Genomic DNA, 13,588 nt, shown 5'->3' with positions numbered 1-13,588 from the left:
CAGCGTGGGCACATTTCGCTGGGAAGTAGCAAGTACTGCGTAGTCCAGGTCAGGTCAAGTCCGTCGAGGGGATTGGTTGATGGGTGTCGATTTGATTGTCTGTCTGTCCATTTATCTTCGTAAAGATAAAAAAAATGGCCAACGAAAAGAAGAAGGGAATAGAAGAAAAAAAGAAATGCGACACCTCAGGGATTCGAACCCTGGCGGGCGAACCCACTGGCTCACTTTAGGGGGAACTAATAGCAGGCCAGCGCCTTAACCACTCGGCCAAAGTGTCAAGAGTGGCAAAACGTCCGGAAGAGTGCTTGATGTTGCAGAGTTAATATACTACTGCAAACTCCTCCATAGGTTGAGCCTCCTCGTCTCAAGTATCCTCGAGGCCGACCATGGGCCACTTAATCCCTAGCCAATACTTCCAATTTTAAGCACCTAGATATTAGACCGAATATATTACTGTAGTAGCTCGAGGAAGAGGATTTATGGGAAAGTCATGCAGTATTGGTCGATATCTTGCGTGGGAATCAAACTGGTGCGAACTATATATTTGTGTTGACATCCATGGAAGGGGAAGCCAGAGCGCCGCCCAGCAACCCAGACACCCTCCTCCAAGATACAAACCAGAACGCCACAGTAGAGATTTGGCACCACTAGCCATAATAGGGTTGGTGGAGGTAGCCTTACCACATCACAGGTTTAACACTGCCAACCTCGACTGGAAGTGCATACGACACATAGTATATCACCTAAAATTCAACAATATGGAACCATGCACTGATCACATGCTATTGGTAAGCAACCAGTGTGAGAAACCATCTATAAGTCATAAACTGGCATTAAACTAAGTAACTATTAACTGCCTCACATATATGCCTCGGAGGCGCTTTAACGGCGCCACGGAGCTATAAATCATCGACCACTTTGATGATACTGGCATGTATGACTACAAAGCTAGGTTCTAGATCTCTTGTAGGAGAAAGAAAATTTGCTTCTTAGTTCCTGCAGCAAGGTAATAGCACTTGAGTACAGGGAAATAATCAATACTGGAACATAGGTTCTATACGACAATCCATCCCTACTAAACAACTCAACAGCGAACGATGTGTCTCAGATAAGTATGGATGGTTATAATTTTCACTATGGTGTGATTAGTCACTCTTGACACTTTGGCCGAGTGGTTAAGGCGCTGGCCTGCTATTAGTTCCCCCTAAAGTGAGCCAGTGGGTTCGCCCGCCAGGGTTCGAATCCCTGAGGTGTCGCATTTCTTTTTTTCCTCTTCTTTTTTTTTCTTTTTCTTAGATACCGAGAAAATAAACCGAGTATCAGAATACAAATAAACCATATCTAAACAATGTCTAACACTCTCACTCCTAGGTCTGTGATCAGTAAATATTAATAGATAATTAGTCGTACCTCGCTGTTGAGTTCATATCTACACAACTCCAAATCAGAACTACATATCTTATCGCTCAAGAAATTTTTCAACGTCAACTTCACCACTCCACGCCACAATGCCGCATAAGCACAAAAGACGAGAAAGAGACGCAAAGTAAGCACTTCATGAACATTTAAAAATACAACAGAAAAAAAGAAAACTAATTGATAGCGCGTTTGACCTCCCGCCCTCCGTCATCGCAAAACCGCTTCCTGTCCGGAACGAGCAGAAGAATGGTAAAAATGGCGACAAAAGTCAGAGTCAGAGCCAGAACCAGAACCAGGACAAGACCAAACAGAAGAACAAGAGATCAAAACCGAACACCCTTGCAGATGACACGCCCAAGGCGTTCCAGCGCCTGATGCAGTTCCAGACGAGAGGGAAGCGCCCATCAACAGAAGACACACAGACACAGCCAGGACGGAAGCGAAAGCGGGATGAAGATGGATCGACAACGAAAAAGGCAAAAAAATCGGACCAAAAGCAGACGGCGACACCCACAGAGACGGTCGGGACAGCACAGCCCGCGGCACCCAAGATTCTCCCGGGGGAGAAGCTGTCTGATTTTGCCGCGCGCGTGGACCGCGCCATGCCGTTGTCTAGTATGAAGAAATCAACCACCCCACGCGGCGGCAGCGGCAGCGGTAGCGACGGCCTACCCAAGATCCGCGAGGAGCGCCGCACAAAGCACGAGAAGCACCTGCGTCGACTGCAGAAGCATTGGCGCGAGGAGGAAGCCGAGATCCGGGAGCGCGAGGCCGCCGAGCGAGAAGAGCGAGAAGCCGAGATGGAGGAGGAACTGGGTCTCTGGAAGCAGTGGGAGGCTGAGGCCGGCTCGGGGAAAAAGAGGAAACATAATAAAAACAACAACAACAGTGCTGATGCCGACCCCTGGGCGCAGCTGAAGAGCCGGGATCGCAAGGAGAAAAAGGCGGCTCTCCCCTTTGACGTCGTGCAGGCTCCGCCGCAGCTGACAAAACCGAGGGAGGTGTTCAAGGTCCGCGGCGGGGCCAGAGTCGACGTCGCTAATGTGCCTGTCGCGGCGGGTAGTTTGAGACGCAGAGAAGAGCTGGCGGGCGAGAGGAGGACCGTCGTGGAGCAATACAGACGGCTTATGGCGGAGAAGAGGCAGTAGTTAATACCTAGCAATATATATTTTGGTTGTTCCAGGTAGCTACAATATATTTTCTTAACAACCATTTGTTTATACCATTGAACCTTTTGGACTACAGAATGCATATATACATCTAGACTTTTCGCTGAATAGAACAGAACCGAAGATGGATATTCCATTTTCACTCCTGCAGAGACTTGACGTACTCCGCTGCCCGGGCCTTGATCTCCTCGACCATCTTATCGCTGCCACTTTCGGCGGCGAGCGTCTCCTCGAACGAGAGCCACTTCTTGAAGAAGAACCGCGCCTGTTTGGGCTTGAGTTTCTTGCTCTGCTCCACCGTTGTCACGGCCGCTCCCTTCTTCGACGAGCGGATCCCGAGCACTCGCTCGAACAGACGGCGAACCTGTTCCGCGTCGCCGGCCTTGATCTCCAAGTCCAGCAACACATTCCACAGATCAACTCGCTTGGGGAACGAGGAAAGAAGTCCCTCAAACACCGTTCGGCCACGCTCAGCATCTCCGTTCGCCGACCGGAACTCCAACTGTCCGAATTTCGATGTCGTCTCGACATGCGTATGCGATGGGAGAGACTGAAGGGCACGCGACAACAGCGCGCGGCCGCGATCGGGAGCAGCCATGGTGTCGAAAAGGAAGGTGGCATAGTTGACGAAGAACTTAGGGGACTGGAAGATCTTTTTCTTAAGAGCAGTCTGGAACAGCTCATCCGCTTTCTGTAATAGGCTGTTAGAATCACTGTGTTGCCGAAAGGTCCAATACTCGGGTAAAAAGCTCACCTCATTCTTGCCAGATTGAATGTAGATACTGATCAGCCGCTCGTAGATCTCCTGAGTATCATTATACTGACAGGCCCGCTTGAAGACGTCCTCAAGGGTGTCGTTGTTGCCATATGTATTCTCCAGGTTCAGCAGTGCCACCCACACGTTCAGCTTCTCAGTGTCCTGGCCCATACTGATGGTGCGCAGTGCACGCTCAGCAATTTCACGGGCTTTGTCAGCCTCACCCAGCTCCAGCTGGAATGCCATGTATTGAAGCCACAAGAGGGACGAGTCAGGCTCGCCCAAAAGGAGTCGTTCGTAGTCAGCAATCGACTGCGGACCGTTTGCATCCAACTCGCCCGTTCGATCGACCTGGATTTCTGGCTTGCGGTTCTTCTTCTTCTTCTTCCGCGTACCATCTTCGTCGTCAGAGCCAGACCGGGCCCCTTCGTCATCGTCATTGTGGATGTTTCCGCTCCAGTCGAAACCACCGGCACCAAGGCCCCCTTCCTTCCTGGAAGAAACATCTTCCATCTGAGAATCATCGTCGCTTACTTCGGACTCGCTTCCATCCTCATCTTCCAGATCAACACCGCCCATAGATAGATCATCATCGTCATCATCATTATCAGAGAAGTCGCCCTGAAGTTCAACTCCACCGAAACCGTCGAGGCTCACACCATCATCATCCTCCATATCCAGGTCCTCGTCACTGCTCTCGCCATCCTCTTCGCCAAAGTAAGATGCCTTGAGACCAAATGAGATTCGCTCCTTCTCGCGGTCGATATTGAGAATCTTCGCCTTCACAACGTCACCCTCTTCGTACAACTTCCTGGCATCTTCGACACGGTCCTCAGCCATCTCGCTGCGATGGCAGAGGCCACTGAGATTGGCAGAATTATCAATAAGAATGAATGCACCAAAGTCCTCCACCTTACGGACTTTGCCTGTGACAATTTGACCAGGCTTCAGATCGCGGAGCTGGAGAGGGGTCTTGTAGTTGGGATCCAAAGCAGACTCTTTCAGGGTTAGCTGCAGCTTGTTCTGCTCGGCATCGACAAAAGTGACTCTGCCTTTGACCAGTTGATCCGTCTCAAACCCGTCTTTCCACTCCTTGAGGTAGGAGTCGGAAAGATCAGAGACGCGGACGTAGGCTGTGATGTTATGTCCGACAGTTATGAACAACCCGTTGTCAGCCACCCTTCTGACGAAACCTCGGACGATGTCGTTGACCTTCAATTGCTTGAGCGAAGTGATTTCCCGATCTTGTACCGGAAGGGACGAGCTAAGAACCTTTGAGGGCCGGAGGGAAAGTGAAACCTTCTTGTTGGCGGCGTCAATTCCCACAACGCACGTGCGACGCACCTCATTTTTGTGGAAGGTTCCTGGATCAGATTTGGAATAGTCATCGGCCATGTCGATCAAGTGTACCACACCAACAACTGTGTCACTAAGTTGCATGATGACTTGGCTCTCGGTGACTTTGGTAATCCTTCCAGGAAGGACGCTGCCCACTGAAAGGTCTGCCAGGGAAAGCTTCTCATTGCCCTGTTTCGCGGACAAATCCAACCGCCCCTTCTCGACATCAACGGCAGTAACGTGTACCTTCAATGCAGAGCCAATTGGGAAATGCTTCTCAATGTCGGCAAGGAGGGACAGATCGTCCGCCAGATCCATGAAGCGTAACCTTCCACGGACACTAGGCGACAGGTTGATCCATAGGCAGTCGTCGGCAATGTTGTTGATGAAACCAACCCAAGAAGAACCAACCCGGACTTGTTCCAGATTCAACAGGCTGGGCTCAGATGCTTCAAGGAAACTGGGCTTGATAGACAGCTCGAAGACAGGGTGTTTACCGCTGCGGTGACTGATCGGCAAGAATTTGTGATTACGAGCATCGTGTACGCCGATGATTCTCGCAGAGATGAGCTGTTTCGGGCGGAAAAAGCGCAACGGCTGCTTTCTGTCCTTAATGTCTTCCCACTTGTCATACACTTCCGACACGTCGACACGACCTTGGATGTTGTCGGCAAGTTGCACATTGACCTGAGTTCCCTTGACAGAAAGAATCCTACACTGGACAGTTCTTCCAAATGCCAAATCATCCATCACCTTGATGGTTTCGTCAATAGGGTTTATCAAGGCATCGTTGACCTTGACTGGTTCCTTGGCTGCTTTACGTTCAGAAGGGCCAGCACGGGTAGCTTCCGAGGTCTTCATGCTCAGGATGAACCTGCGGTAATCGGTATCGACTGAGTGGACAGTAGCGGACACCGCTTGGCCCTTGGTCATCCCAAAGTTCAGTGTGTTGATGTTGCCCTCGGGAATGAGACGTTTGGGCACCAGCCCGATGACGCTGCCGAGGAATTCAACAAAAACGCCATCTTGTGTAATGTTTCGGACAAAACCCAAGACCTCGGCACCTTCCTGAACATCTTCGAACTTGCTGGGGACAAGGCCCTGAGTAACAGCCTTCTTGAGACTGGCTCTGCTACTCACCTTGATGAGGCGATGAGCTCTCTGGATATCGAGTACAAGAAGGTCGTTCAGCTTTTGGCCCACGCGGATCTTCGACAAGGTTGAACTCTGCTTAGATGCAGATCCATCGATGACGTGCTGGGAGTCTAAGCGGGCAATCAAACCGGAATCACCGAGTTTGAGAAGCAGGTCATCACTTGACTTCTCAAAAACAGTTCCGGTGACGAGTAACCCGGGGTGGATGCTCTCGAAGGCTTTCTTATACGAGTCAGTGAAGGTCGAGGGATCCTTACAAGACACAGTAAGTCTCCCCAAAGCAACATCGACACTCAAGGCGTGAACGCTGACAACTTGACCCTGTCTGAAATGTTGGGATGGGTCCTTGATATAGGCTTCACTCATCTCTGACACCGGAAGGAAGCCGCGCACAGAGCCGTAGAACTGAACAACGGCACCATGAGGCTGAATGCTGACTAGTGTGCCCGGTGACTGAGCTCCAGGGACAATGTCCTCGTAGTCCTTCCAGATGGCAGATTCGCTGTTAAGCAAGCTCTTCTTCAAGGTCAAGCGGATTTGACGTTTCTCCAAGTTGACGGATAAAATCCTAGCGGTGATTGTCATTCCCTCACGGAACTTCTTCTCGGGGAATTGCAGCAGAGTGTCTGCGAAGTGCATAGATGGAACGAGGCCAGTGATTCCATCGGCCAGCGCCACGATCAGGCCGTCGAGCCCCTTAGCGCCGATAAGAAGCTTCTCAACTTTGCCCTTCACGACGGCGCCGATGGTCACATCCTCCAGACGAAGGAAAGGCTGGTCAATAACCTTTCTCTCGAAGGACAAAAGATACAGGTTGTCAAGCGAATTATAACCGACCACCCTGGCTTCGTGAGAGGACCCAACCCTGAACTTTCCTTCATCGGCAGAGATGCTTTCGACCTTTGTGTCCGAAAGCTTGGACACGTGAACGAAACCAAGGTGGTTGCTTGATCCAACCTGGACGAAGAGACCAAGACCAGGTTCGACTTTGACGACCTTGACTTCAGGGAGAATGGCGGAAATGGCAGGGGCGTCGTCGGAAGAACCAGGACCGCGCGTGGCCGGGGCAAATTTCACAACGTGGTCAAGCATGGAAAAGCCGACCTTGATCGGCTCCGAAGCAGGAAAGGTACAAACCAGGCGACCCTTGATCTTCGCACCGGGATGGAACTTCTTGGTTAGGTCGAATTGTCCCGAGTTTGCGCCGGATTGTACGAGATCGATGGTAGCATCGAGCATGCCCATGATCTTACCGACCATACCGTTTTCCGATACCTCAGTCAGAAGGACTTCAGCGGCAGTGCCAGGAAGGAAGGCATTGATTGTAGGAGCCGTGCTGAGAAAGTGAGACTTCTTGATGGAACCCACGGACGGAAGATTGGCAGACAGCTTGATCACGTTGCCGTTGGCGTTGTGGCCTGTAACTACACAGAGCAAAACGGAACCCTCTTTGATAGAAGAGTAGTCCAATTTCGGGTCAATCTCCTTGGAGGACATGAAACCTTTAAGGTCTGCGTCTTGCATTCCAAGATCCATGATAAGACCATGATCTTCCACGCTGACAACGGACGCCTGGACCACTGCATCAGTCACGAGATCCGATTTCGACAGGCCCGAGTTGGTCTGCCTAGGATCAAGCGAGAGTTCAATGCGCTTTTTGCTCCGTGTGTTTGTGTCGGTCGGGTTGCTTCCAGCGGAAACAACATAGGCGCGCAGGAACTGGCCCAGGTAGAAGTAATTCTTCAGCTCCAGAGCGTCGTCGTCGTCATCTTCATCTTCTTCGTCATCGTCACTCTGGTTCTCTTCATTCAAGAGTTTGTCGATTTTTTCTTCCAGGGTCTTCGAGATCGCCGTCAACGGCACGTAGCCAGTAAGATTGTTGGGCAAGGAGATCCCGATATCGTGGGCGTTGATACTCGACACTTGACCCAAAATCATAGATCCAGGTACGAGGCGCTACATTGTATGAGCTTGATATGTCTGAATTTGCAAAAGATGAGGGCATCGCGACGTACCTTGAAGCTGAGACCTTCAATTCGCACACCTTGCTTCTCCGATGACTGCCGTTCGGAAGACTTCTTGCCTTTTGCCTTCTTCTTGTGGCCTTTTTTTGTGCTCCCAGACGCATCGTCCGCATCGTTCATATCAATATCTTCCTCCTCGTCCTCGTCCTCATCATCGAAATCGCCGCGAGTCTTTTTGGACCCCTTCTGCTCGAAAAGCACATCGCGAGTAGCTTGAATCTGAATCTGCTTCCGTTCCAGCGGTGTCAGCACGCTTCCACCACCTCGAGGGAACGCTGGCTCGTCGTCGCGCAGGACTGAAAGGCCAGACGGCTTCCGAGCGGCATCAGTCTGCTGTCCGTCGGTCTTGCTGTTCTGCTTCTTAGACGCCTTCGCCTGTTCCTCTGCTCCAACGCGAGCCCGCTTCTGCGGCTGACGGGCAGCTGCATCTTCGGCAGTATTGCCCTTTCGCTTGATGGGCGCCATGATTTGGCAATGTTCACCACCCGAGTGTACCTCGAATGCTGTATCAGGCAGGTGCGGGCTCAGAAAAATTAAAATTTTGTCTCGGTCGGGTTAATTATGCCGGCAGTGCCATACCGTGTTTTTCACCGCCCTGCTTACTAGAAGTCACATGACAAATCACATGACTCTCACAGTCAATTTAGCCGTTCTGAGTAAGCTGAAATAGGGTACGGTATTACGCAGTTTCATTGGACGAGCTGCCGGAGCATTCTTAATACCCGTTCACGTGATTGGCCACAAGGCGACTATAAGTATACTGCCAAAGCGGTAAGCAATACTAGCAAATCAGCTCGTGTAAATATGGTAATTACCTTCCACTCTAATGGAATGGAGGCTCGCGTCACGAAGGAGGCACGACACGAGACTCGTTTCTGGTCGTTTTTTGAGCGCGACGTGAGCATGTCTCGCCCCTCTCCACCGTAATGCTGGATCTGCCTGCTTTTCTGTTGCGAACCCTACCTCCATTCATCCATTCATTTATTCATGTAGAGTTTGTGTTTTCCCTTTTTCCTTTCTCCGCCGTATAATGGACCGCAGTCATGGCCTTCCTCCCGTACCCCGGTCTGAGCCTGTTTTCCCACCCTCGTCGCAAGAGATACCTTCCTCGCCGCCCTCAATAGCGTCCGATGCTGGCATCCGACGCAAACAAAGGAAGCCTCCCCCGGTCACGCCACGGTCATTCAGGCGTTTCTTCACGCCTCGTTCTATGCTCAATGGCGTTGGAGCCGATGAGAGTGTTAAGACGAATCGTCAAGCATTGAAAACCCTAAGCTCGCCGGCTATTAATCGTCTCGGGCCCGCGTTTACCAAAACAGCAAAATTTACCAGCAGCAGGGTGGTTGAACATGACGTGTCAGGTCCTCCCAAGACGCCAAGCAGGAAGAGAAAACATTCGTTTTCGTCGGTCGCCTCCCCACTGCAGTCGTCGCCATTGAGGAAAGTTCGCATCCGGGCACCAATACATGATGACAGGGAGTTGGATGTGCCCGTTCGAGATCTGGGGGTCGATTGCAAGTCACAGCCTGAGGTCAGGCAATGGAACAGCCCTTCAAAGCCTTTGCACCCTGTGCCGCTTATCCGTCGGTCTGCTGCGTTGCAGACTTCGGGGAATCTTTACATGCGTAGCGTAATGGGATCCATGATGCGCCGAACTACGATACGCTCGAACTCTGGCACCGGTATGCTGCGTACGATAATATACTCTCAATTACGTTTTCTGACTCGTGTCTAGGGTGGCAGGACTTGACATCCAACTTCTATTCTCGCCCAGAAGACAGTCATTCTTGCACGAGCCAGTCAGGGGACCGTCTTGCCCTGCCATTCTGCACTGCGTCATGCAATAGTGAGGCTCCAAAGACTTCAAGTTTACTGTTCTTTGGGTTGTATTGTCTAATTAATCAAAACAGCCAACTCGCTTGTCGCGGTAGGAGACGAAGAAGGGGGAATTCGGTTGCTGGACTCGTCGAAGGATGACAAGAGCGGATTTTCTAAAGCATACCTCTCTTTTCGGCCTCACAAGAACGCTCTCATGGATCTCGAATTTTCTTCTGATGACATGTTACTGGCTACTGCCTCGGGGGATCAAACCGCGTTGGTGATCGACATGGCTACGCAAACACCGATATACTGTCTAGCAAACCATGCCTCCTCTGTCAAACGAGTCCAGTTCCAGCCTGCTTCCAATGATAAGGTTCTGGCAACTTGTAGCCGCGACGGCAACGTCAACATCTGGGATCTGAGATGCAAGGGGTTTGAGAAGCCTGCCCTGCAGGTTCGGTGCTCACTTGAATCTGAGTCTGAGGACGCCTTAGACGTGATGCCTTCCAAGATGATATACCCCCAGGTTTTGAATACCATCTACGGAGCCCATGCATGGGGGCTACCCCAGACGGCAGCGGTCGATAGATCGGAGCCTCAGATTGGTCGCTCCGATATCACAGTGACTTCTCTCAGCTTCCTACACCCAGGGCGAGAGAATCTGTTTGTTACTGCATCGGAATCCAGTGCCTGTATCAGACTGTGGGATATGCGGACCGCACACAGTAGTCGCCGCAACCGACCGGTGCTCCCTCTTTCCACGACTCGAGAGCCAGAAAGCCACTTGAAATATCGTCGTTTTGGACTTACATCTATGGCGCTTAGCGGTGACGCCTCGCGGCTATATACGTCTTGTCGGGACGGCACTGTCTACGCCTATTCCACCTCCCACTTGATCCTCGGAAATGCCCCAGAACTATCACTAAACAATACTCGTCCTCGGTGGTCTGGCGGATCCGACAAGGAAGGTCTGGGGCCGCTGTACGGATTTCGCCATCCTCGGCTGCGAATCACTTCCTTCTACGTTAAGCTTGCGGTTCGAAAAGCAGCGGGAGACAGGGCCGAAATGCTAGCTGTCGGAAGCACCGACCACTGTGCAGTCCTTTTCCCGACGGATGAGAGACTCCTCCACTCTTCTGTCTCGAAACCATCGGTCGATGAGGATGCGACGACCCCCGCCCTCCCTAGACTACGAGCCCCTCTCCGGCGCACCAACTCTGGAATCGGTGCTTCCGGCCGCCTCGAGGACACCATCCCGATTTTCCAGTCGGGCACGGCCTTAGTCGAAGGCCACCAGAAGGAGGTCTCGTCCGTGTCGTGGACGAATGATGGAGAGCTCATCACCGTCAGCGACGACTACAGCGCTCGATGTTGGCGCGAAGGACCCGACGCAAGAGATCTCCGTTCCGGCGGAGAGGCCGAAGGTCGACGCTGGCTTTGCGGCTGGGCAGATACGAAGGACTCCTACGATGACGAGGATGACTGATTTTTCTTCCCCCCCTTTTTTTTCTCTTTTTCTTATCATATTGTTTTCTGCATTATGCATTCCAAGGTGTCTGGGCATGTTATCTAGCGAATATTTCTTTTTTCTTGTATGAGGTTTACTTTGATTGTATTTACATAGCGACGAGCATAGCATGCATAGCAAGAGTCTTTTTTTTTTTTTTTACAGAGATCATCTATCTTATTGCATTCACTATGCCTCTCTCAAATCTGAACATATAGTTAGATCCTAAATATATGTTCGAATATTTTCATTGCATTATATGCTGCACTTCCCGACTCTAATAGATACTTGAACAAAAAAGGTCCCAAGCTATAGAGAGAGAGAGAGAGAGATTGCTTTTAGTGACCGTGTCCATCATCCTCCTGTCTCTCGGGGTCAAGCTTGATCATCGTATCGATACGCATGATGGCTATGCAGGCCTCGACAGCACTCTTGAGCTGCTTGATTTTGCTCATGCTGGGCTCCAAGACGCCAGCCTTGAGAGAGTCGTGGACTTTACCCTTGGACAGGTCCAGGCCGTAGTTGCGGTATGTCTTCTTCTTGGCGATCGCCTTTTCATCCTCCTTGGCGCCCTCCTCCTGCGCACGCTGGGAGAGGGCGTGGCGCACGCGGAGCATGGCCACAAGTTCGGAGGAGTCCTTGGCGGCATTGACAGCCAGGGTCTTGGGGATGATGAGGAGAGATTGCGCAAATTCTCCAATGGCCAGTTGCTCGCGGGAGCCCTAGAATTACATTAGTAAAGGTGGCTCGCTTTGACTTGACTCAAGGATGTACTACTACTTACCACTGTCACGGCGAATTCTTCCAGGTAGATGTGAAGGGCAGTCTCGACAGCGCCACCTCCCGGAACAATGCTTCCACTCTCCAAGGTACGCTTGACGGCACACAGCGAGTCGTGAACAGAGCGTTCCATCTCGTCCAAGCTGAAGTCATTAGGTCCCCGAAGGATGATCGAAGCTGATGTATGGACCTTGGTGCCCTTCACAAGGATGCACTCATCATCTGATATCCGCTCCTGCACAACCTCCTCGGCATATCCCAAATACGATGTTTCGAACTTTTCGTCTCCATTCAGATCGGAAAGCGTGCTCACAAGAGTAGCACCGGTAGCCTTAGCTATCCGTCTCAGGTCCTCCTTCTTGCATCTCCGCACCGCCATGGCACCTCGCTCGACAAAGAGCTTAAGGACCATATCATCGATACCCTTGGTGGTCAAAATAACATTTGCACCAGACTTGAGGATCATTTCCACACGCTCGATAACGATCCCTGATTCTCTCTCACGAATCTTTTCCAGCTGCTCGGGGTCGTCGATTGTGATCTGAACGCCCAGCTTCATTCTCTCCTTCTGTAGGTTCATGTCAAGGCAAGCAATTTTCGCGTCCGTGATGCGGGTCTTCATGGCCTGGGAGGCAACGGTGCAGTTCAAGGCATAGCCCTTGACGAGCATCGACTCGGTACCACTCTTGCCATGGGCCTTGAGCAGGTTGACTGCCTTAACGGGGTATTTGACCTCATTCTTCTGGTTCGTCGTCTTCACCAGAAGCATTGCGTCCACAACCAAGTTGGCATAGAAGTCGGCATCGGCACCGATGATCTTGCTCGACATCGACGTCTTCGCGATATTGATCAGGCTATCCTTTCCGAGATTCTCGACCTTGGAAGCAATGTTCTCATTCATATACTTGACTGCTTCTCTGAGGGCCAATCTGTAACCGGTGATGATGGTCGTAGGGTGGATCCGGTTCTTCATAAGCTCATTGGCACGGCGCAGGAGTTCGGCAGCAATGAGCACGACGGAAGTGGTGCCATCTCCAACCTAGCACAGTTTCAGCACAGATATTCCTTGAGACAAAAAAACACCTTGGGAGCTCGAGGAACGCCCCACCTCTTTATCCTGCTGTTGGGCCAAATCCACCAAAATCTTGCCGGCAGGATGCTCGATATCCAAAAGACTCAGGATCGTCGCTCCATCGTTAGTCACGGTCACATCCTATGACTGATCAGCACGCTGTAGAGCCTCGACACGTATATATATTCAGATCAGGACGTACTCCAATGTCATCCACCATCATCTTGTCGAGACCCGAGGGGCCGAAAGAGCTCTTGACAACATTCGCAATAGCCTGCGTCGCGAGTACTAAACGAAGTTTTGAGCATCAAACCAGCTGATTTGGTATTCTGGTCCTACATACCGTTTTGCTCCCGAACATCAGCGCCGGTGATTTTCTGCCCACCCAAGACTGTGCGCCTTCGTCAGCGGACTCACGTCCCGATGCTCAAAACTCCAGGCGACACTTACACAGAGTACCCGCGTTCCGCGGTTGCTCGAAGATACCGGACATCGTGATCTGACGAAATCAAAGAGAAGAGGGACAGCAGTGAAGAGAGAGAGGAC

The 13,588-nt window shown here is 51.3% G+C and overlaps 4 protein-coding genes and 2 non-coding genes across 6 annotated transcripts; 3 read left to right on the top strand and 3 right to left on the bottom strand.

Moving 5' to 3' along the window:
- Positions 1-178: 178 nt before the first annotated feature.
- On the bottom strand, positions 179-277 carry ASPZODRAFT_t2. Its single transcript has one exon. It is a non-coding gene; the product is annotated as a tRNA-Ser (tRNA).
- An 880-nt stretch (positions 278-1,157) lies between these two features.
- Positions 1,158-1,256, top strand: ASPZODRAFT_t18. Its single transcript has one exon. It is a non-coding gene; the product is annotated as a tRNA-Ser (tRNA).
- A 252-nt stretch (positions 1,257-1,508) lies between these two features.
- ASPZODRAFT_57531 (hypothetical protein) lies at positions 1,509-2,567 on the top strand (the record flags this gene model as incomplete). The annotated part of the gene is made up of 2 exons (XM_022728690.1): positions 1,509-1,546; positions 1,604-2,567. The coding sequence occupies 2 exons, from the start codon at positions 1,509-1,511 to the stop codon at positions 2,565-2,567; spliced, it is 1,002 nt and encodes a 333-aa protein (XP_022585701.1).
- Positions 2,568-2,727: 160 nt separating this feature from the next.
- Positions 2,728-8,327, bottom strand: ASPZODRAFT_148515 (hypothetical protein; the record flags this gene model as incomplete). The annotated part of the gene is made up of 3 exons (XM_022725383.1): positions 2,728-3,279; positions 3,343-7,794; positions 7,854-8,327. 3 exons carry the CDS (start codon positions 8,325-8,327, stop codon positions 2,728-2,730), a joined length of 5,478 nt encoding a protein of 1,825 aa, XP_022585700.1.
- A 431-nt stretch (positions 8,328-8,758) lies between these two features.
- Positions 8,759-11,378, top strand: ASPZODRAFT_107514 (hypothetical protein). Its single transcript, XM_022720949.1, has 3 exons — positions 8,759-9,544; positions 9,598-9,708; positions 9,773-11,378. Exons 1-3 carry the CDS (start codon positions 8,893-8,895, stop codon positions 11,167-11,169), a joined length of 2,160 nt encoding a protein of 719 aa, XP_022585699.1. The 5' UTR covers positions 8,759-8,892; the 3' UTR covers positions 11,170-11,378.
- A 150-nt stretch (positions 11,379-11,528) lies between these two features.
- Positions 11,529-13,535, bottom strand: ASPZODRAFT_148513 (hypothetical protein; the record flags this gene model as incomplete). The annotated part of the gene is made up of 6 exons (XM_022725382.1): positions 11,529-11,912; positions 11,975-13,009; positions 13,079-13,183; positions 13,245-13,330; positions 13,386-13,433; positions 13,493-13,535. 6 exons carry the CDS (start codon positions 13,533-13,535, stop codon positions 11,529-11,531), a joined length of 1,701 nt encoding a protein of 566 aa, XP_022585698.1.
- Positions 13,536-13,588: the final 53 nt, after the last annotated feature.

The sequence above is a fragment of the Penicilliopsis zonata genome, assembly GCF_001890105.1.
Source record: "Penicilliopsis zonata CBS 506.65 unplaced genomic scaffold ASPZOscaffold_1, whole genome shotgun sequence".
NCBI lineage: Eukaryota > Fungi > Ascomycota > Eurotiomycetes > Eurotiales > Aspergillaceae > Penicilliopsis > Penicilliopsis zonata.
Note: the sequence above shows the minus strand (reverse complement) of the source record. Positions and strands in the feature narration are given on the sequence as shown.